General features: G+C 40.0%; 1 protein-coding gene across 1 annotated transcript; it reads right to left on the reverse strand.

The window, feature by feature from the left end:
* Positions 1-8,573: 8,573 nt before the first annotated feature.
* On the reverse strand, positions 8,574-19,348 carry MOSPD1 (motile sperm domain containing 1; the record flags this gene model as incomplete). The annotated part of the gene is given in 6 exon segments (XM_033202002.1): positions 8,574-10,123; positions 10,793-10,954; positions 16,717-16,812; positions 16,815-16,933; positions 18,971-19,046; positions 19,162-19,348. Coding segments are annotated over 6 exon segments (672 nt in total), but the record flags the coding sequence as incomplete, so codon positions are not given.
* Positions 19,349-24,528: the final 5,180 nt, after the last annotated feature.

The raw sequence follows: 24,528 nt of genomic DNA on the forward strand, positions 1-24,528 counted from the left end.
TTCCATTAACCCATTCCATAATTCGTGAAATTCTTACTTTTAGATTAACTACTACAAAATGCCTTCTCACGTGCTGATTTCCCCATCACATACTGTTCTGTCCCAAACAAGTATCTACCTTTTTCTGTTCCTTTTACCTAACAAGAGGGATGAGGTTCAGGAAGCCTGGAAGGCTCACAGAAAATTCCAGAAATCCCCTCCTAATTACAGAATAAATAGCCTGGCCTCTAGCAGTAGACACCCTTCAAATAAATGTGGTTCATGTGTGGAGTTTCATTCTGGACTGATTATGAATGTGTTATCTAAACGATATCTATACTTATTGATCCATGAGATCATTTGAACTGGACCCCAACTCCCCAGGACTCTTGTGGTTAGGAGAGCTATACTGGACACTCTATGGTCCATTGCAACATCAGAAAGTACTGTCAACAGATATAAAGCCAATCCCTCAAGATGGATCCCAAGTGACTAAATTTTTCATGGAATCAAGTAGCCATCTGCTGACTAGAGGTCAGAAAACCCACACTTCTATTTAACTTTGGGACTTTCAGAGCTCCCCTGAAGCAACCAATCAGAGCTCACCTGTAGCAACCAGTCAGGGCTCATCTGTATCAACTAATCAGATCTCAGCTGTGTTGACAAATGAGAACTAATCAAATTTGAATCCTTCCTTTGCATAAAAGGAACCTGATTGAGAACCTGAACAGGAAGTTTTGCTATAAAACCTGGACCTTCCCTTTATTAGAAGGCTGTGTTTCCTCTCCACCCTCTGCCCCCCGCCAGTTTATTCACTGGATTAAAGTCTCTTCTTCCAAATTCCTTCTGACAGAACTTTTGTTCATAGTAATGACTCAAAGTCGTGTTAAGACTGCAAGAGGCTAGCAGAAGTGAAGCCATGGTGATGCCACAGGTAGGATCAATTTGGATCCCCCACCCCCTCTCCTCTGGCCTCTTGACATCTTTTCACTTTGCACAAACTTCACTTGCTCTTCACTTCAGGAAGAGCACCGTGGTCTCCTCAGCTGCACAGCAGCCCATACACAAAGCCAGGCTCAGATCCATTAGGATGTGGTGCTCTTTAGAAGAAGTGACTTCAGGCTGGGCGCGGTGACTCACACCTGTAATCTCAGCACTTTGGGAGGCCGAGGCAGGCAGATCACCTGAGGTCAGAAGTTGGAGACCAGCCTGGCCCCATATCTACTAAAAATACAACAATTAGCCAGGCTTTGTGGCAGGCACCTGTAAACCCAGCTACTTGGGAGGCTGAGGCAGGAGAATCACTTGAACCCAGAAGGCAGAAGTTGCAGTGAGCCAAGATCGTGCCATTGCATTCCAGCCTGGGTGACAAGAGAGAGACTCCATCTCAAAAACAAAAAAAAAGTGACTTCAAACTAATGACTCCTTTCACAGCCAGCCCCAGAGGCAGCGATCAGGGCAGGCATCTGCCTTTGATCCAGGAGACACTGCAGTTCAGGAAACAAGGCCCCCCGTTCCCTACTTTTTGAGTAGAGACCCCTGCTTTCCAGAATACTCCTCACTTCCCCTTAGGTAAGGAGAAGATGAGCAGTGAGGGAGGGAAGGAGAGGATGAAGCTGGCTCTGTGCCCCACTCCAAGGGCCACGGCTCTGGGTCTACATCACAGCCCACAACCAAAGGCAATCATAAGCACAATGAGTGCAGCTTCTTATGTCTCAAGTTTTCCACCCCACCAAATAACCCATAAGGTGTAATTTGTAATTTCCAAAGAGAAAAGGTATTTTCAACTAACTTAGTAAACGTGACATGTTCTCAGTTGCCTTGGTTTTTGTAGGAGGTCATTTCTGTGGCTACTGTCATGCTGTTTTTTTCTTCAACTTATGGGAAGTGGAAAGAATGAAGGGCTGGCACATGATCTGCATGCTGGTCTTGGCTCTGCATCTTACTCACTGGGAGGCCTTTTTACGGAGGGCAAGTGACTTCAACTTTCAGTCTCAGTTTTCTCAGCTGTAAAGGAGGGATAATAACTGCCCTTCCAATCTTACAATGGTGATCATTAAAATAAAATTATGGCTTAGAAAAGTCTTGTGAAGCTTTGGAGGGAAAACACAGTGATTAATACATTATCAAAATACAGTGTTAATAGTACCCTATTTTAAAATGTTCTTCAGTGTTTTAGAAAAACATTCTTAGAATAACTCTTAAAGTCTTACCTGTTTTACCCTATATGTTTTTTGGTTTTGTTTTTGCTTATGTTGACTCTATTAATATTGTTCATTACATTTTTTAGTATGAGGGCAAGGTTGGCCGTGAAATATTAAATTCATTAGAATGTGGGATAGAATGACCCAAATGGTTATTTACATGGCAGGGGAGATAACACTAAGAATTTGATCTCATGTATAAAGACAATTAGCTTTGTTGAGCCAGTAGGTTTACTACTTTTCCATAGTATATTACTGTTTCACAACAGCACATTATGTCCAGGTCATTTGGTTATAAAGTAGAAAGTCAATCATAACCCCATGGCAACCTATCATCAGGCCAGTTTGTGAGCCTCTTCACCTGGTCTTTTTGATTATGAGAGCAGATTGCCCTGAACTGGATCCCTGGAGCTTTGAGCTAAGAACTTCATCAGATTCCTGCTAGAGGCTAATTAATCATCAAATCAGCTCATTGCAAAACCAAGTAGCCATGCTGATCCATTAATGCAAGTCCCCAGAGTCATTAGGGCAGCGAAAGAGAAGGAAATGGCCTAATCTCCTCCCAGGATTAGAAGGGAGAAGTTCCTGAGGTCTAATGAGTTCCTGCTAAACTGGGGGCTGTGCTCCAAGAATTATGCTTTTTCTACCTTTTCCAGTAATATTCCTTTCAAAAAGCTACCCAGAAACAAAAGCGCCTATTGTATTGCCCAGCAGTGCTCAAGCATTTAAGGTTCTCTTCTTGGTGTAAGCAATTCAACACTCATGCAGGGCTACAGGCTAAGGTCACCCAGCGGGTTAGAAAGAGAAATAGCAATCAACTACCTGCCCTTTCTGCTTACATGAAGTCAGACTGATCTGACTGATTTTTTTAAATGCCTTTACTAGTTATGTGGGACTATAGCAAATATTCTCTTTGTTCTGGAAGAGCATGTGGTTTGCAATTTGGTTTCTGTTTGGGTTAACAGTCACTGACAAGAGAATAACTTTGATAATTGCTCTAGGTTTTTCTGATTGCTCTGAAATATTTAGCTGTCCAACATGACACCATAATAACTGGCTGAAACGTGAAAAGCCTTCTAGTGGAGTAAGTAGCATGCAAGTAGCTTGCATGGTAGCAGTTTGGTTTTCTGCTGTTGTTGCTGAGATGACTGGTTGCTTTGGTGTTGTGTATACACATACCATCCTGGTTTCTTTTTTTCATTGAGTTGCCCTAAAAGTAAGCTCCTTTATTTTATTTATTTTTTTCGAGACAGAGTTTTGCTGTTTTTGCCCAGTCTGGAGTGCAGTGGTGCAATCTCAGCTCACCGCATCCTCCTCCTCCTCATGAGTTCAAGTGATTCTCCTGCCTCAGCCTCCCTAGTAGTTGGGATTACAGGTATGTGCCACCACACCCGGCTAATTTTTGTATTTTTAGTACAGACAGGGTTTCACCATGTTGGTCACGCTGTTCTTAAACTCCTGACCTCAGGTGATCCACCCGCCTCAGCCTCCCAAAGTGCTGGGATTACAGGGGTGAGCCATAGTGCCCGGCCAGTAAACTCCCTTTAAAAAAGCGAACTCTCGACTGGGCACGGTGGCTCACACCTGTAATTCCGCCAGGGTGGGCAGATCATAAGGTCAGGAGTTTGAGACCAGACTGGCCAACATAGTGAAACCCTGTCTCTACCAAAAATACGAAAATTAGCTGGGCATGGTGACAGATGTCTGTAATCCCAAGTACTCGGGAGGCTGAGGCAGGAGAATCACTTGAACCCGGGAGATGGAGGTTGCGGTGAGCTGATCATGCCATTGCACTCCAGCCTGGGCAACAAGAGCAAAACTCTGCCTCAGAAAAAAAACAACAACAACAAAAAAACGAACTCCCTAACTGGGAGGAAGCATGCTATAAATCATAGACTCTGAAGCCAGACTGACCTAAGTTTATTAGCTGTGGGATCTTGGAAAAGCCAAATAACATCTCTGCACTGTAGTTATCTCATTTTAAAATCTGACATGATATCTGCCTTGTGGTCTTGTTGCAAGATTGTTAGGAGGCTGTTTAGAGCCTACTCTGTGCCAGGCAGTCAGTACTTCCTAACTTTCAATACACAGACAAAGCACCTGGGGAATCTCGTTAAACGGCACACCCTGGTTCAGTCAGTCATGGGTGGAGCCTGAGGCTCTCTATGGCCAGTAAGCTCCCAGGTAAGCCCATGCTGCTTGGTCATGGACCACACATGGAATAGCAAGGGTCTCAATATCATTTGCAAAGTGCCTAACACAGTTAATGCTCAATACTAATGCCTGTTTACCCCGGAATAATTCAATCACTCATTTTAAAGTGGGTGAGAAGCCCCTTTTCCACAGAAGTAATATCAGTCTGCCAATAGCTATGTACCCATATCCTTTACAAAATCCATCTTGGCCCCACAGGTGGCTCACACCTGTAATCCCAACACTTTGGGAGGCAGAGGCAGGTAGATCACTTGAGGTCAGGAATTCAAGACCAGCCTGGCCAATATGGTGAAACCCCATCTCTACTAAAAATGCAAAAATTAGCAGGGCATGGTGGCACTAGCCTGTAATCCCAGCTACTCAGGAGGCTGAGGCAGGAGAATCGCTTGAACCCAGGAGGCAGAGGTTGCAGTGAGCCGAAATCATGCCACTGCACTTCAGCCTGGGCAACAGAGTGAGACTCTGTCTCAAAAAAACCAAACAAACAAACCAAAAAAAAAACACCAAAATTCCATCTCATCACGATTGGCCATGGTTGGTAGTTTCTGAAGGCAGGTGATAAGTACACAGGCAGAGTTCATTTATATTATTCTCTTGACTTTTGTAAATATTCAAAATTTTCCATAAGAAAAATTTTAAGGTAAGAAAGAAAACCCCAACAGAGGACTTTTAGGGCAGTGAAACTACTCCGTATGATGCTATACTGGTGGGTGCATGTCATTAAACATTTGTCCAAACCCATAGAATTATCACACCAACAACGAACCCTAATGTAAACTGTGGGCTTTGAGTGATCATGATGTGTCAATGTAGGTTCATTGATTGTAACAAATGTACCAGTCTGATGAGGAATGTTGCTAGTGGGAGAGGCTGTGCACGTGGCGGAGGTAGGAGGGGAGTATATGTGAACTCTGTACTTTCTGAACAATTTTGCTGTGAACCCAAAACTGCTCTCTAAAATAAAGTCTACTAAAAAAAAAACACACAAAGAAACAAAAAACATCTGCTCCCTAGCAGCCTGAGAACAGCAGAAGATACAGGTTATCTAGTACAGTGATTAGCTGCAAAAACATGTTTATTAGGAGAGAGAGTGCTTTTGTTTAATAAATTGCATGCCTGGCTGGGTATGATGGCTGACACCTGTAATCCCAGCACTTTGGGAGGCCGAGGTGGGAGGACTGCTTGAACCTAGGAATTCGAGAGCAGCCTAGAAAACAAAGTGAGACAAAAAGTAATAAAAAAAATTAGCCAGGCGTGGTGGTGTGTGCCTGTAATCCCAGCTACTTGGGAGGCTGAGGTGGGAGGATCACTTGAGCCTGGGAGGTTGAGGCTGAAGTGAGCCATGATCACAATACTGCACTGCAGCCCAGGCAACAGAGCAAGGCTCTGTCTCAGACGGAAAAAAAAAAAAAAGAAAGAAGGAGAGAGAGAGAGAAGGAAAGAAGAAAAAAAGAAAGAAAGGAAAGGAAAGGAAAGGAAAGGAAGGAAAGGAAGGAAGGAAGGGAAGGAAGGGAAGGAAGGAAGGAAGGGAGGAAGGGAGGGAGGGAGGGAGGAGGGAGAAAATCCATTCCTAACTGTACCTCCTGTGACTTAGAATGGATTTTCCTAACTGTACCTCCTGTGACTTATGATTGTGCAAAAGTAATTTACTGTGGGATTTCATCTGTGTGTATGCACATGCGCCTGTGCCACATCTGCATTCTGCTTTCTATCCCAGAGGTTGGCAGTTTTCTTAACATAATCACACCTCACACTTCGTTTCGTCAAGACAGATTTCGCATTGTTTTTCTCTACCCTGGTGGACTAAAAAATCTGTCTGCATTCTTATGAAATCATTTCATTTATTCTTTTCTCTTTATCGAATCAAGCCTTTCCCCCACCTACCTGGATCACATTCTGAACTGTCTAGCTTGTGTGTTTGTTAAGTCAGTGATTCACAAAGCAATCACCCAGCTAATTGGCAAACGTATTTAGTAAGCTGGACATTCCTCACCATCATCTTCCTTGAACTGACCCAGTTTCTATTAGGCGCTGAAGCTAACATAGCCCATGGTTAAGTGTCACTTTAATCTGTTGACTATATTGATTAACTAAGTGACGGGCAAATCATAGAAAAACTAAATGAACAAAATAAACAGCCAGCTTGAGTTTAGTCCATTTGCATTTTTGTTCTCTCGGTCATATAAAGCCTCTCCAAATCAGTGTCAATTTATTCCTCCTTTTTCTGCCCATGGCTTGCTTACAGGGTCTTTGATGTGGTAACTGGACAGGACTCTCTTAACATCCTGTAGCTGGGTCAACTCTTTGTTATTCTGTTTGGTATTTAATCCCGGAGACTAATGTTCTGCTCTGGTATGTTGTTTATCACTGCCAGATTATAGGTGTAGCAAATACTTTCCTAATGAAATAATCACTAACTTGACATTCCACTTCTAGGATAATGCAGCTAGGCTGGCTGGGCCCCTCCATTTGAATCTTCTAAGATAGCTCTGTGGTCCCAGTTCCTCCCACCCCCCAACTTCCTTTAGGTCTAAATTGTTCCTTTTAGGCATGCTTTCTCTAAATGGCAGGGTTTTAGGTACCACTTGAAATCTTCAATCTCTTTCATAATAGTCAAGTTTTGAAACCTTAGCGTCTACTTCCGTGTGCGTGTGGAAACCCTGTAGCTATCACCTCTGCAGCTGCTATAGTCCTTCAACTTATTCGTTCAGTGAATGAAAATACCTGGGAGACACTCGTTTCCAGAATCTTTTCTAGAAACCTAAAGTTTCACATGCCGACTCTGTACAGCTCCTTTCGAAATGAACTTGGGTGGCAGAACTGTGCTGGCCTAACGATTTCATGGTGGCAGGAACACCTGCAGTGACGGATCATTGCAACGATTGCCATGTCTCTTGCTGTGTTTCCTGTTTGCTGGCTGCCTTCAGGATGAATCATATTTGTTTTCACGATGACGATTACTTCTTTACCTCTTCTCTGATTCAATTTTGTGATACCTGTGGCCCCTTGGCTAGCTTAGTTCTTTCCTCATGAGACTGTGTTCATCCCCATGAGTCACGGCAGTAAAGTTTTCTTCACAGCAGACAGGAAATAATGGAACACACAAGTCTCATCTCCCTAGACATTATTTCAAAACAAATCTCACCTCTTGGCACATCCTTGCCTCTTCTTGTGAATCCAGCTCCTCTCTGTATGTGAATTAAACTCACCCTTCCAGAGCCAGCTCAAGCCCCAGGTCTCTGACTACTCATGAAACTATTATTGTTTCTACAGAAAAGAAATAAGAATATACAGGTTGAGCACGTCAGTCCAAAACTCCAAAGTCTGAAATGCTCCTAACTAAAACTTCTGGAGTGCTGACATGATGCCCCAAGTAGAAAATTCCACACCTGACCTCATGTGATGGGTCACAGTCAAAAGGCAGGTACGTAACAGTTTATTCAATGTCCCCAAGGGAAAAATAAAATTACCTGCTGGCTATGTGTATAAGGTATGCATGAAACAGATTTCATGTTTACAGATGGGGTCCTATCCCCAAGATAGCTCATTATGTATATGCAAATATCCCCAAATCTGAAAAACTTCCCAAATCTGAAACACCTCTGGTCCCAAGCATTTTGGATGAGGGATACATTTTGGATAAGGGATACTCAACTTGTATATGTTTTGCATAAAGAAACAAAGTAGCCTGGCCAACATGGCAAAACCTTGTCTCTACTAAAAATACAAAAATTAGCCAGGCGTGGTGGTACAAATCTGTAATCCCAGCTACTCAGGAGGCTGAGGCTGCAGTGAGCAGAGATTGCGCCACTGAACTCCAGCCTGGGTGACAGAGAGAGACCCCGTCTCCAACACTCAAACATACACACACACACACACACACACACGTATATTTAAACCAATAAAAGGGGTCACTTGTAAGGGGCTGGGTGCACCGAGAGGGTGAGGAGTGATTTTTCACTGTATTTTCATTTTTGAAGCATATGATTGTTACCTATTCAAGAAGTTAAATTACAAAGTGACTTAAATCCCTTGGTAAATAAAGCTGTTATATTTCACTGTTTCTACTTTTCCTATGTCAGTCACAGAAATATGAGACAACTTTAGGTAATAGGAGAGCTAAAACCTTAAGATCCTCAAAGATAAGTCAAATAAAATGTTTAAATCAATGTGAAGCTCAGGTCTCCATTTCTGTTTATTTTTTAAAGTAATTTCTGTTCTTTACATTACAATGTGTTATTATACACACATACATACACGTATGTGCACTTGCGCACATGTGCACACACAGGACTTGAGATGGATAAATAAGAATAGCCTCCACACATAATTTTTACAAAATTCAAAGTAGATTACATTTATGTGCTTTTCATTCATTACACAATATACAGACATGATCCGTTTAATGACTTAGGCTCCTCACACGGTTAAACAGTGAGGATTTCCTATGGAAGACTAGACATAGAAGTTTTTAGAAGCGGAGACTATTTTCTGCAAAAACCAACCTCAGGCATACATTTGTGTTTGTAGCAGTGCATAGTTCATTCTGTAAAAAGATCTGAAAGATGATTTTCAAGAGACTCTTAATGCATTGTGCTTTCAGGTAAAAATCCTTAGACAAAAGATCAGTTACTATGACAATAACAGTTAAAACTGCATATATGTGTTAGAGATCAAAAGAGGCTATAAAGAAATGTAAATAGTTGTGCTTAGGGGATTTTTTTGGCAAAGTTGTCTTAATAATAAATAAAAACTTAAAAAAAAGTCTCAGTGACTGATATAAAATAGACACAGCTATGAAGAGTTTCCTACACTTGGCTTAGAGTTTAAAGGTGAAAAATCATCTCCACATAAATCACCTGGTATCTGGTAATCCCAGTCTGGGCAAGTCAGGCGGGGAAGGGGCTTGGAAGAAAAGATAAAGTGATTTTTCCTTCCTTTTAACACAAAGCATTAACCAGAGGTAAAGCCAGGGTGAACCAACTAATTAAACAGATGCCTACCTTCCTTTAGAACTCTTAGACCAAAGAGAGAGGTCACCCTACTTCCATTAGGTTTTTTTTAAAAAAACCCTATGATTCTTGGTGTCTGGACCACAACCCATTCTGTAATTCACAAGATTAATATGTCCTGTCTTCTGTGAGACCCTAGAATAAGCATGATCCCTTAGTACTTTATGCTTTGTTTGCCCTCTACACATTAATGGTAAAACACTTATTTTTAGAAACACCATGGCAACCGCTTATAATGATAGAGGGCAAGGTATAATTAACATAATAACGCTGATGTTTGTAGCTACGGAATAAATGTCATTTTAGTTTTAGGACGGTCAGTTTGCTCTTTTAGTCCTGTAACTTTGAAGCATACATGACCCCTAGCAATCAAAGTGATTTGGAAAAAAAGGTGAGCAAATAACAAATGTTTTAAAGTCTCTTGCACAACAGGTATAGGTATAAAAAGAATTTCTTCAAATAATTTCCTAGGTGTCACTCAGAAGCATCCTTGCTGTCTGTAAAATAATGTTCTGCAGTCCTTCAAATTAAATTATAATTTAAAATATATATTATACATTTGCAATTACTTGAAATCATTCAATAGTTTATAGCATGTTAATGGAGTGAAATAGAGATAAAAGGCAGTCCACATTCATATTTTCAAGACAGATTTACTTCAGAAGTCAACTGAAATCCTTGCTCATGTTCTAAGTATGGCCATTGTGATAAGACCTGAAAGAAGAAAAATGGAGAACAGTTAAAGATATGCATCTAACAGAGTATTTCATTCAATAAGCAATTGCTTGGACCTCAGTGAACAAATAAAACATAACACATAGGCAGGCACTCTACCAAGAACTCAAAGTCATTTGAATTTTGTTGATATTATAAAGAAGAAATCCACTTTATAGCAATGGGCAGTCACTGGAGAGATTTAATTAAATCACTAATGTCTGGCCAAAGCAAACTATCAAACATACCTCCTACTTTATTCAGCCACATCAGCCATAATAACAGCAGATGTGCCATTTTAAAGCCTGGGTAAAGCCAGTCGACTTTGTTAACAGAAGCATCAAGAGTCTACCTGTATCCCAGGGCCCTAGGGCCACAAAGAGACAGAAGCATGGCATTCCTGCTTTGCTGCTTTCTTTTGAAGAGAGAATATATAAAATATAAAATAAGAATAAGAATATGCTCAGTCCTAAATGCTTATATCTTAGGTAAGCTAAAAAGAACTAAATGTGAGCTGAAAAAGTCTTCAAAGGCACCTGACCTCAACATGCTCTTGAAACATTTCTTTACCTGTTCTTCAGGAAAAAAACAAAAAAAATCAAACCACCACCACCCATAAACACATAAAAGCCTACACATATGTCCCAAATGCATCTTTAAAACCCTTACCTAAGATATAAGCAGCCACTAATTTTTGATTCACACTTAAGTGGAGGTAGAGAGGCACCAGCGATTCCACATCCCCCATTGTAGGCAGCATCAGGGCTGCAATGCACACCACTCCCAGGAAGACAGTTAGTAAACTAGGTCCTGAGGAGACAGCTCTGTTTTCTGGAAAAAGACAAAAATCCCTAAGCTTCCTTCTAAAAACTTTAAGACAAAAGTTCCTTCACATACACTGGCCGCCACTCACCAGAATTCTGATTTTGTCTAACTTCTCCGATTGTTTCCCCATCGTTTTCATCCGTCAGAGAGTTAACTGCTGGGCTGATGTGGAAGCCCATGTCTTAACTGGTCTGAATCATTGCAGGATGGAATGCTGACGTGGCATTGTGAGGTAGTGAGTTCTTACTGAAAGGTGGTCACCAACTCCCCCGACCATCCCACCCTAGTCAGTAGAAAGTATTCAAGCATGTATCATCAATGTATGCACATTTTAAAATTATATGCACAAGTTCTGTACTGTTAGGCTTAATATAAAACATACAAATAGATTTTTGGAAGAATGTGCTAAAAATAAATATAAATTGAAGTTCTGATATTTTCTTCCAGTACCCCAGTGGCTTGCCTGTGTATATCCAATTTGAGCCTGCCACACTAGACCTCCACTACCTTTTGGGAATATTTTAAGGAGCTCCCCAGATAGGTTTGATCCTAATAACTGTACATCCTGCTATCAATTTTGAAAATGTTAAGGAACCAAAAGTGTTTCCCTCTGCTCTAACCCATTTATAGCAAAGAAGAAAACAGCAGAAACAGTATCTGGCAAATACGCTAAGTGAAATAAGCCAGTCACAGAAGCACAAATACTGCATGATTCCACTTATACAGGAAATCTAAAATAGTCAAACTTATAGAAGCAGAGAGCAAAATGGTAGTTGCCAGGGGCTGGGGGAGGAGGATAATGCAAATTGCTAATCAATGGGCATAGGTCTCAATTATGTAAACTGAGTGAGTCCTAGAAATCTACTCGACGTTATCCCTACATTTAACCAATATTTTATTGTACACAAACATTCATTAAGAGACTAGATCTCATGTTAAATGTTCCTAAAATAAAATTCTAAAAGATTTTTTAAAAAGGCCGGGCATGGTGGCTCACGCCTGTAATCCCAGCACTTTGGGAGGCCAAGGTAGGTGGATCATGAGGTCAGGGGTTTGAGAACAGCCTGGCCAACATGGTGAAACCCCATCTCTACTAAAAATACAAAAATTAGCCGGGTGTGGTGGCACGCACCTGTAGTCCCAGCTACTCAGGAGGCTGAGGCAGGAGAATCGCTTGAACTCGGGAGGTGGAGGTTGCAGTGAGCCTAAACTGCACCATTGCACTTCAGCCTGGGTGACAGAGCAAGACTCTGTCTCAAAAAAAAAAAAAAAAAAAATTAAAAATGTTATCACACCTGCTATTCTACAGTTCTGACTCTATTTGTATAGTATACATACCCGTATTTTTAAGAAACCCAATAACAGCATTCCTGTCATACAGCTTTTCCCACTACCTTTCCTTTCATTAAAAGGAATAGCCAACAGCAACACAATCTTTGTGTTTCATTAACGAAATAATGCTGTTCATTCTATTATTAAATGGAATTTTTCTAAATTATTAATACCTTAGCTGTTGTGTGGCGTTAACTGAACTTCATCAGAGCCAGAGAGGTGAAAACAAATTCAAATTTTATAGTAATTATTGCTTGGAATGAAACAATAGCAGAAATACCTAAAAGAAAAACCCCAAGTCTTATTTCAGTTAATAGAGTACCTTTATAGTTATCTTTGTTGCAAGGATGAATTCTCAAGGAAAACAGTTATTTATGACAAGTACACCATTCACTGCAAACCCACAATAAAGGTCATTTCAAATAATTTTTAGTATTTAGAGAACATGTAGTATTTAGAGAAATTGGAATTTTTAGTATTCCAAAAACATTTGCATAAATGCTTGAAATTTTTCAAAATGGAAAAAGCTTTCTTCCCTCTAGTACTACAGGATCGTTGTAAAATATGTTATAAAGATATAGAAAACGTAAATGTTCCTCCATAATTCCACCTCCTAGAGCTAACACTGTTAGCAGCTTGGTATGTATCCTTTTAGATTTTACAAATGCCCGGCCGGGCGCGGTGGCTCAAGCCTGTAATCCCAGCACTTTGGGAGGCCGAGACGGGCGGATCGCGAGGTCAGGAGATCGAGACCATCCTGGCTAACACGGTGAAACCCCGTCTCTACTAAAAATACAAAAACTAGCCGGGCGAGATGGCAGGCGCCTGTAGTCCCAGCTACTCGGGAGGCTGAGGCTGGAGAATGGCGTAAACCCGGGAGGGGGAGCTTGCAGTGAGCTGAGATCCGGCCACTGCACTCCAGTCCGGGCAACAGAGCGAGACTCCGCCTCAAAAAAAAAAAAAAAAAAAAAGATTTTACAAATGCCCGTATAAACATGTAGGAGAATCTTTTACATAAATAAGGCCGTATTATACATACTGTTATATAACTGTTTTTTTCCCTTACTTAGAAAATATTTGAAGCTCTTTAAATGACAATGTATAAGCATTCATCATTCTATCAGATCCTTGTAAATGTCTGCCTAGCACACTACCTTATGAATATTTATAATTTAATCAATTCCCAATTGATGGACTTTTCAGTTATTTTCCATTTTTTTTATTATAAACAATAATTAAGACTATAATTTTCTTAAGCCAGAGGGTACTGACTCAAACATTATAGCATAGACATAGCAGTTCATTAATAATGTAATTAAGACAAACCCACTAAGATTCAGATGTATCTTTTAAAATGGCTTTTTAATAACCTGAGCTCTAGTATTTTATGAAAGTATACTTAAATTTCTGTTGAATGAAAAAAACTCACAAAATATACTTATGCACATAGGCAAGGTCTGGAAAGTAACATGGAACACTTATATAAGCAGATGTGTTAAGTGTGTGAGATTACAGGTACATTTTCTTATGTTATTGCTATATGTGTTTTATACAATAAACTTAAATTTTTCTCATTTTTACTGACTTTCAATATATTTCAAAATCCAAATTTTTCATCATATAGCCATCAACCATTTTCCTGCTAAAAGTGAGTCTCACAACACTGTTGTACCTCTAATACTTTAATAATATGCATTTGTTAAAATATTCTCTAAGCTAAGGACTTGTAAAAGTAATGACATTTCAAAGCCTCCCAAAACAATCTCAATTAATTTTCAACATTTTAGTTCAGAAAAACTTAAAAACCTGAGTTTTCCACATGTTGGAACTACATATAAATTCCTGTAAATTTAATAGACAGGAGACTAAATCAGTCATCATGATATTCTATTAAAGAAGAAAACTTTACTCAACTTACTTCCAGGTTATTAGGCACATTGGGGTAACTACCTATAAATGGGACATGCTGGCCAGGACTGTGAATGGGGCTGTACTGTGCTATCACCCTTCCTCTAAACAGCTGTCATAGCCATGAAAACCTTGTAAGCCAAAACAAAACAAAAACACTCACCGTTCCCACAGACCCTTACCAGACCTGAAGTCCAGCCTTCCTAGCTCAGCTCATTTACAAATTCATTATGTAGCTTCTCTGTGCCAGGCCTGTGCTAGGTACTGAGGATTAATAGTACTAGGCAAAGTGCCTGCCTTCATTGAGCTTCCTTACAGGAATGGATTAGCGAATGTTTTCCCCCAAAACAGAGATCACCATGTGTTATGCTAACATCACCTATCTTCATTCATCTGCCTACTCCAATTTTACAATTAGAAAAACTCTCTAATATACTTTAGATACCAAGGTTTGTTAGAAAAATGAAATAAGGCCGGGTGCGGGAGCTCAGGCCTGTAATCCCAGTACTTTAGGAGGCTGAGGCAGGAGGATTGCTTGAGGCTAGGAGTTCAAGACAAGCCTGGGCAACATAGTGAGACCCTGGGTGTGGTGACAAGCACCTGTAGTCCCAGCTACTCGGGAGGCTGATGCAGGAAGATTACTTGAATCCAGGAGTTGGAGGCTGCAGTGAACTATGATGGCACCACTGCACTCTAGCCTGGGCGACAGAGACAAACTCTTTCTCAAAAAATAAAAAATAAAACAAAATAAGACAATACATACTATAATTATTTAGCCTCTTAGCATGATCTTCACCTGAATTTTAATAAATTTCAAAATAAAAGGAATAAAGTTCTCCTTACATATATTTACATACACATATACCCTAAACCTTACTCCTTATTATTCCTTACTCCAGATTGGTTATTAAACCAATCTGTTAAATACAAAACTGAACTTCAAAGACTATTTTAAATTACAAGTGTAACTTCAAAAAACAAATACAAATTAAATGGCCTTTCTTATACCAGAGGAAGCATTTTAAAAAGGGAATCTTGCATTTTATAACTACGTTAACTTTACAATATTGATCTGAGAGTGACACTGGACAAAGGTTCTCTTTCAGCTTCAAAAGATGAAAAGCTGGTCCTGTCGGTTGATACTAATTGATCAGAATAAAACAAGCCACTATAGGTTGGTGCAAAAGTAATTGCGGTTTTTGCAATTGAAAGTGATGGCAAAAATCACAATTGCTTTTGCACCAACCTAATAGCTACTACCTAGTCACTAGTCCTGGTATTACCAGAAAATCTAGATGGTCCCTAATGGACTAGGAAGAGACTTTTAGCTACAGTAAATCAAAGAGGCACTACTACTTCCTGTTATTGAAATAAACATTCTTTTTTTTGAGACAGAGTCTCGCTCTGTCACCCAGGCTGGAGCGCAGTGGCACTGGCTCACTGTAAGCTCCACCTCCCGGGTTCACACCATTCTCCTGCCTCAGCCTCCTGAGTAGCTGGGACTACAGGTGCCCACCACCATGCCCGGCTAATTTTTTGTATTTTTAGTAGAGACAGGGTTTCACTGTGTTAGCCGGGATGGTCTCGATTTCCTGACCTCATGATCCACCCACCTCGGCCTCCCAAAGTGCTGGGATTACAGGCATGAGCCACCACACCCGGCCGAAATAAGCATTCTAAGATGAACAAACTGATATGACTGAATGTAACAGCAATTAGATTTTTTTAATCCTTCATAAAATGTTGCAATTTCAAGGACAGCTGCTATCATATTCATGTATCGGTATCACCATCAAAAAGTTTCCAGTTTCCCTGTTTTTCTATGGAAAATTTTATCTTCCTTCTACTACAACAGGTTTAGGAGGAGATGATGAGAAGTTAAGAAGACGGGGTAATGACATCCAAAGAGTTGAATATGAGGGTAGTGTCAATGTTGAAAGAATATATCATAACACTTCTGAATATCTAAGCTGGAAGGAAATGAGGGCTGGAGAGGGATTCAATTAATAGCCCACAGGGGATATTATAATCTACTTAGTTTAATTAACTTCAACTTTAATGAGATTTTTTTTTTCAAAATAATATGAACAGTGCACTAAGCTTGGCCTATTGCCAAACACAATCTCTCTCTTCCTTGGAACTAATTAAATGAGAAAGGATATAGGAAAGTCATGGAAACAGAAGTATAGAACTGCCAAATTTACTAGCTTCATAAAGTATGGTGCCTGCAGTCCTAGATATGTTTATGTTTATGTTTAAATACAGATATAGTTTTATTAAAAGGCTACAGCAACATCTACCCTCTCCTTACAGCCTAGTCCAGTGAGGGGTATTCCCTCCTCTCAAAATCCACCTCCAGGCTTCTTGTTCTACTTCAGGTCCCTGATTCTCTAGGTTCAGTTTTAAAGTAGTTGACCATGTTTGAAATGGTAGATGATTTTTCTAGTAATTATTCTTAGCTGCCTGATTATTTTAAGTTAATAATGTGTAAGACATCAAAAGGGCTTTAAAAACAACCCCAAAACTACCTGGTTGAAACGACTGCTCAAAAAATAAACTTTCAGTTAAATGTTCCTTTATTCTTTTTTCCTCTTCTTCCTTTTGTTGTTCTTTTGCTGATGGAGAAGAGTAGCAACAACCTCTTTTCTTCCCAAAGCCTTCCTCTGGCTTTGCTCAGAAACTTGAAGACGGAATTTGTCTATTACACCATAGTGACAGGATCGAACATCTCTATGACGAATCACGCTGAAAACAGCAAAAATAACAAATGCTGTTTAGATTTCTGGGGGCCGGCCAAACAGAATGCAGTGAGATATTTTAATATACTGACTACAACCAAATACTCAAAAACAGAAATGTGCTAAGATGTTAAAAAAAATCACAGTATAACCCAAAAGAAATGAGTAATTCAGAAATATTAGATGAAAGCACATAATCTAAAACACAGAATAAAAGTCTTAAGCAAAAAAATAACAGGTAAAGAAAATTCCTTTTTGGTCAGGTACAGTGGCTCACACCTGTTAATACCAGCACTTTGGGAGGTTGAGGCCAGGATCATTTGAAGCCAGGAGTTTGAGACCAGCCTAAGCAACATAGAGACCCCGTCTCTACAAAAAAATTTAAAAATTAACTGGCTTTGTGGTGTGCGTGTAGTCCTAGCTACTTGGGAGGCTGAGGTAGGAAGATCCCTTAAGCCCAAGCCCAAGAGGTTGAGGCTGCACTAAGCTATGATCGCTGCTACAGCAAGAGAGCAAGACCGTCTCATCTGAAAAAAAAAAAGGAAAGAAAATTATCTTTAGCAATGACTTTTTATTTTTCTGGATATCTCAGTGCAGCAACATTTACTAAATAGAAATATATACAATTGTTTATTCCCCACAAACATCTCATAAATTTCCATTTCTACTTACTTATTGTTTAGGCAACAAACCTCACCCTACACTTAAAATTGAATCCCATGCATGCAGGTAGAAACAAGCAATTGAATAAGTAAGTACTCCACTATTACCAGTGCAACAGAAGGCCAATAATACACCTCTGCTTCTCTAAAGAGAAAAGAGTATACAGCACTGTAATTTTATTTTATTTTTTGAGACAGAGTTTCACTTTTGTTGCCCAGGCTGGAGTGCAATGGTGTGGTCTCCGCTCACTGCAACCTCCGTCTCCTGGGTTCAAGCGATTCTCCTGCCTCAGCCTCCCGAGTAGCTGGGATTACAGGCACCTACCACCATGCTCAGCTATTTTTATTTTGTATTTTTATTAGAGACGGGGTTTCAACATGTTGGCCAGGCTGCTCTTGAAATCCTGACCTCAGGTGATCCTCCCACCTCAGCCTCCCAAAGTGCTGGGATTACAGGCGTGAGCCACTGCACCTAGCTAAGTACTGTAATTCTTATGAGTTTTCTGCAATTCCATTTATTTTGTTCTTACCAGGGAACACAAAACAATTAGGTCAAAGGTAACACATTTATTTGGCAAGAGACTACATTTCTTTGTAATAGCTCTTGCTTATTGTGTACTGAATGAAAATTTTTAAAAATGTGCAGAAACATTCTCAAAGATACATCATTTTATGGCTTTGAGCTGGTGAAAAAGTATTCAAAAGAAAAGAATTCTGCTTCCCATTCTCACAGAAGATTTAAACAAATACAGTGTACTTGGTAGCTTAAAATTAAGGGCTGGTCAATGGATCCATCTGGTCACCACTAGTTCTAAAATAAAAATTAAATATGAACAGCTTGAACAATCATTTATCTGACACTCTAAGATGAAATTATCTGGAAGAGCTCAAATAATACTTTACAGATGAGTGGTTACACAACTGCTTCCTGTTTATATAGATTAACTTCCAGGCTTTTAGTTGAATCACTTCAGATGAACTTATATTACCATTGTTCTTAGACAGTAGTATTATAGTTTTCCAAATGTCACTATAATAGCAGCATGTTCCAAAGAAAGCTAAATCCCCTATTTTAGCTGGAGAAATTTAAAGGAATAAGTCAGAACTTTACCTTTATACATCCCTGGTATGACTAAAACCACAACAATGAGAAAATGTTCATGGAGATACTAACACATACATGAGCTCCAACATAATTAAATATTATTAAGTATTTGGCCGAATCTCTTCGAAACAATTTTAATAGACAAATTTTCAGCAAAAATTCAAGATATAATAAATGCCTATGTGAGAACAGCTTCAAGAAAATATCTCTTTTTCTCAAGTTAAAAACAAATATTAACACACTTAAAACGTGTTACCAAGAAGTGATCTTGACTTACATATCCACACAACACTGAGGCTTTACTGCACCTGCAGCATCAACGACAACATACTTATTTGGAGTAGTACACAAAACTGAAAGAAAAAGTCACAATGGCCATTAGTGGGTTTTTTTTTTAAATTAGTTTCTACAAGTAAAAAATTAGTAGGGAGCAGTTAAAAACCCAGAAAATAGAGCTAGGAGACTCACCTTTGAACTTTAAGGCAAACTCATAGGGATTGTACAGTGTCAACACTTGCTTATGTGTTGACTGATCATCTGCATAAAATATGAGCTCCGTGGGGAACACGAAAACAGGAAGATTTCCTTCCACTAACTCTGGCTGTCTTTTTGTTGATGCATTGGCACTGAATCCCCCTTGCTGCAGTTTCTGTTTTTACAGTCTCAAATCTATTTTGGACTTTTCTTAGATTCAGTTAAAAACTCCAAAGCATTTTGGCAATCTAGAAATAGAAGAAGAAAGCGAGAAGTGAATGATCCCAATTTTCATTAATCTATAGCCCCTACACAAAAAGCATATTTAGCATGCATTAAAATAGGCCCCCAAATCGGCCGGGTGCAGTAGCTCTTGCCTGTAATCCCAGCACTTTGGGAGGTCAAGGCAGGCAGATCACTTGAGGTCAGGAGTTCCAGACCAGCCTGGCTAACGTGGTGAAATGCTGTCTCTACTAAAAATACAAAATACAAAAATACAAAATCGAAAATACAAAAATTAGCCGGGTGTGTGGTGACACACCTGCAGTCTCAGCTACTCAGGAAGCTGAGGCAGGAGAATCGCTTGAACCTGGGAGGTAAAGGTTGCAGTGAGCCGAGATCACACTGCAGCACTCCAGCCTGGGCTACAGAGGGAGACTCCGACTCAAAAAAAAAAAAAAAGTCCCCAAATCACTTAAACATGCCTTTTGACTTTTTACCTTGACTTACTTATATAGCTTTTACCAAATTATGCAAAGAAGTTTATACATGCTCCTTTCATATCGAGGATTTCAGCCTATGATTAATAATCTAAATACTCAAAGGAATAAAGAAATCTTTCTCAAATTAATGACCCCCTTTCAAAGAGGTGAGATCAAAGGGATATCGCTCTTCTTAACCTCAGATTTTTAAAAAAGTAGAATAATTAAGTATCGTCACAACTGATTTTGCATGAGTCCAGCAGAATTCTTAAAGACTAAAAATAAACACAAAGTAAGTTTCCATGATTTCTGAAGAAAACCATGAGAATCACTTTTACGCTCGTGTCAACAATACTTTATTTAGTGCCTTCTTGGCAGCATGGGTGGGAGAGTTCTTTTAATCTTTTTTCTACTGAAACCAGAAACAAGCTAAAATGTCTTGAAAGGAGGCCGAATGACCACACATGCTAAGCAGTCCTTGGAATTTTTTATGAAAATGTGTAGTCAGTAAGTAGGGCTTTGGCATGTGAGTGGCACTGTGCCTCTCCCTCCTACATCAAGTACACATGCTTTGTGAGAGCTATTCTCCTCCAACTTCAGAGGCTTTTTTAGATTCCCTCTGGGTTCTTGAATATGTTCCAGATAGCTGTAACTGACAGAAGTCTGAAGCCTGTTAAGTGTGATGTTCTGTATTTATTTCCTAATCTCACTTTAATCAATATTCTTATTTACCAAGCACACCAAGTGTGCCTTTTTTTTTTTTTTTTAAGAGACAGGTTTCCCTATGTTACCCTGGTTGGATTTGAACTCCTGGCCTCAAGCAATCCTCCTGCCTCAGCCTCCAGAGTAGCTGGGGCTACAGGCGTGCCCCTACAATTGAAACATAGCTCTTAAAAATAAAATGCAAAAGCTAAAATGTACAATCAGAGAAAATATCTGATTTTTACCCTGTAGATCACACCTTTAAAACAGACTATAAGCCATTTAACAATTTCAAGTTCAGGTTCTCATGCATTCAAAGAGAAACAAAACAAATGAATGAATTATTTGGTTTTACCAGCTATGGAGGCCCACATGCTCTGATTCTGATAGAGGCCTTTCCAACTTCTATCAAATAGGAGCTCTATAGTCATGTATGCAAATGTTTATTCTTTTCTTTCAGCTGGGTATCTATTATATACCAGGAACTATGTCAGAAGCTGAGCAGAGATACAAAGATGAATAATACACAGACTGTACTCTCCGAAGTTCAAGTCTAATTGACAAGCAAAAATATTGAAACTACCTCTATTATAATAGATGCTTATAAGCCTATCATGGTATATATGGTACTAGAGAATCAGAAGACTACATAAATAATTCTACCTGTAAGAAAGGCCAGGAGTTGGCCGGGCACAGTGGCTCACACCTGTAATCCCAGCACTTTGGGAGGCCGAGGCGGGTGGATTACTTGAGGTCAGGAGTTTGAGACCAGCCTGGCCAACATGGTGAAGCCCTGTCTCTACTAAAAATACAAAATTAGCCAGGCATGGTGGCAGGTGCCTGTAATCCCAGCTACTTGGGAGGCTGAGGCAGGAGAATCACTTGAACCTGGGAGGCAGAGGTTGCAGTGAGTCAAGATCACACCACTGCACTCCAGCCTGGGCAACACAGCAAGACTCTATCTCCAAAAAAAGAAAGGCCCAGAGTTGATATTTGAGGTGGTCTTTGAAGAAAAGAAGGGTACACACTTATGTGTTGAGGGGAGGGCATTCAGACCAAGGGAACAGCAAAGGCACAGAAACATGAAGGTAAAAGGGAAGGCACTTAATGCATAGGCTGCTTCAGATAATCATTCTACTTTATTTCCATACTTTATAGCATGAAAGTAATTAACAACAGTGTCGGATGTGTTTTTGTTTCTGTTTTTTTGACTGAGCTGAAAGGGCCTATCAACATTTTATTAGTAAAGATATCTAACATTTGTATAATTCATAACAGATTATAAACTTTCTATTAATTACATAGACTGAATGAATTAATATATTGTATGTAAAGCTCTTGAATAACACTAAAGCCCAGGCAATGTTCTAAGTGTTTGTTGTGGCAGGGCGCGGTGGCTCAAGCCTGTAATCCCAGCACTTTGGGAGGCCGAGACGGGCGGATCACAAGGTCAGGAGATCGAGACCATCCTGGCTGACACAGTGAAACCCCGTCTCTACTAAAAAATACAAAAAACTAGCCAGACGAGGTGGCAGGCACCTGTAGTCCCAGCTGTTTGGGAGGCTGAGGCAGGAGAATGGCGCGAACCGGGGAGGCGGAGCTTGCAGTGAGCTGAGATCGGGCCACTGCACTCCAGCCTGGGGGACAGAGCGAGACTCCGTCTCAAAAAAAAAAAAAAAAAAAACTGTTTGTTGTTATTATTATTATTTAATTATAAAGAGACCAGACTGAGACGAAAACAAAAACAAAAACAAGGTCGAAGGCCAGTGCCGCGGTGGTTCACATCTGTAATCCCAGCACTTTGGGAAGCCGAGGTGGGTGGATCACCTGATGTCGGGAGTTCGAGACCAGTCTGACCAACATGGAGAAACCCCGTCTCTACTAAAAATACAAAATTAGCTGGGTGTGGTGGCGGGTGCCTGTAGTCCCAGCTACTCGGGAGGCTGAGGCAGGAGAATGGCTTGAACCCAGGAGGTGGAGGTTGCAGTGAGCCGAGATCACGCCACTGCACTCCAGCCTGGGCAACGAGAGCAAAATTCCGTCTCAATAATAATAATAATAATAATAATATAAATAAATAAATAAAACAAAAAACCAAAGAGCTGACAGACCTCCTGCCTCCTAGTCCAGTATTCTTTCCACTATACTGTCCATGCACTTCAATAAAATAAAACTAAAGCTAGATGCGGTGGCTCATGCCTGTAATCCAAGCACTTTGGGAATCCAAGGTGGGAGGATTTATTGAGCCCAGGAATTTAAAATCATCCTGGGCAATACAGCAAAATCCTGTCTCTACAAAGAATACAAAAATTAGCTGGGGGTGGTGGAACATGCCTGTAGTCCCAGCTACTCAGGGGGCTGAGGTGGAAGGATCATCTGAGTCCAGGGATGTTGAGGCTACAGTGAGCCACGACAACGCCACTGCACTCCAGCCAGGGTAACAGACTGAGATTCTGTCTTAAAAAAATAAAATAAAATAAAACAGAACTAAGATTATCAAGTGCCTGGGTTTATAGAAAAAAACAAAAAACTAAGATTATTCTAAAAGGCATCCGATTAAATAATTATAATTTTCCATTTTTATTTCTTCTACTCAAAAGTATACACATTTCTATTGGGATAATGTGCTCTCAGAAGTTTGATGTGTTCTCTCTTTTTTTTTCAATAAAAAATGATAAATAAGCTATATAATTACTATCTTAGGAAGCATTAGGAAGAGAACATCCAAATTTGGCATCACAAAATTATATGCACCATCTCATTCTAAAACTCTGTCGAGATGAGAATTTAATTTAGGATAAAAAGTGGTATCTCTGATTTGTGAAGGATAGATTAATCAATAAATGTTGGCTGAATCAGGTATCTATCTAGAAAAAAAATAATTTATCCTTCACTCCTTAATCAGAGAAAATTCTAAACAGATACAAGTTTTTTAAAAAAAGTAAAATAAAAAAATAATAGTCATAAATACTCTAGAAGAAACAATGAGAAAAAAAAAAAAAACCTCAGGCTTTCTAACAATGACGTAAAAACAGAAACCAAATTGTTTTTTTTCACTTAGAAATTGTCCCTGGCCTGGCAGAGTGACTCACGCCTGTAATCCCAGCACTTTGGGAGGCTGAGGTGGGAGGATCACGAGGTCAGGAGTTCGAGACCAGCCTGGCCAATATGGTGAAACCCCGTCTCTACTAAAAAATACAAAAATTAGCCGGGCATGGTGGTGTGTGCCTGTAGTCCCAGCTACTTGGGAGGCTGAGGCAGGAGAATCACTGGAACCCAGCAGGCAGAGGCTACAGTAAGCTGAGATCATAACACTGCACTCCAGCCTGGGTGACAGAGTGAGACTCCATCTCAAAAAAAACCAAAAAACAAACAACAAAAAAAAAGAAAAGAAAGAAAGAAAGAAAAGAAACTGTTCCTGAAGGCCGGGCTCGCTCGGTGGCTCACGCCTGTAATCCCAACACTTTGGGAGGCCAAGGCAGGCGGATCACGAGGTCAGGAGTTTGAGACCAGCCTGGTCAACATGGTGAAACCCCGTCTCTACTAAAAATACAAACATTAGCTAGGCATAGTGGCGTGTGCCTGTAATCCCAGCTACTCAGAAGGCTGAGGCAGAGAACTGCTTGAACCCAGGAGGTGGAGGTTGCAGTGAGTGGAGATTGTGCCACTGCACTCCCGCCTGGGCAACAGAGCAAGACTCCGTCTTGGGAAAAAAACAAACAAACAAATGAAAAACTGTTCCTGAAGACAGAAATAAACAGAAAATAATAAATTCGTCTGTGTAACTTTTTAAACTCTGCGTGGCAAAAAAACTTTATAAGCAAAGCCAAAGGAACGTTTGCAATTCATATCACAGGCAAGTTTCCCTACTATCTGGAGGGCCTACATATTACTGAGAAAAAGACAACTCAATATAAAAGTATATTAAATAATTGTTTGTCAATTAAAACTAAAACAA

Source organism: Trachypithecus francoisi, unplaced genomic scaffold, assembly GCF_009764315.1.
Source record: "Trachypithecus francoisi isolate TF-2019V2 unplaced genomic scaffold, Tfra_2.0 Lachesis_group6, whole genome shotgun sequence".
Classification (NCBI taxonomy): domain Eukaryota; kingdom Metazoa; phylum Chordata; class Mammalia; order Primates; family Cercopithecidae; genus Trachypithecus; species Trachypithecus francoisi.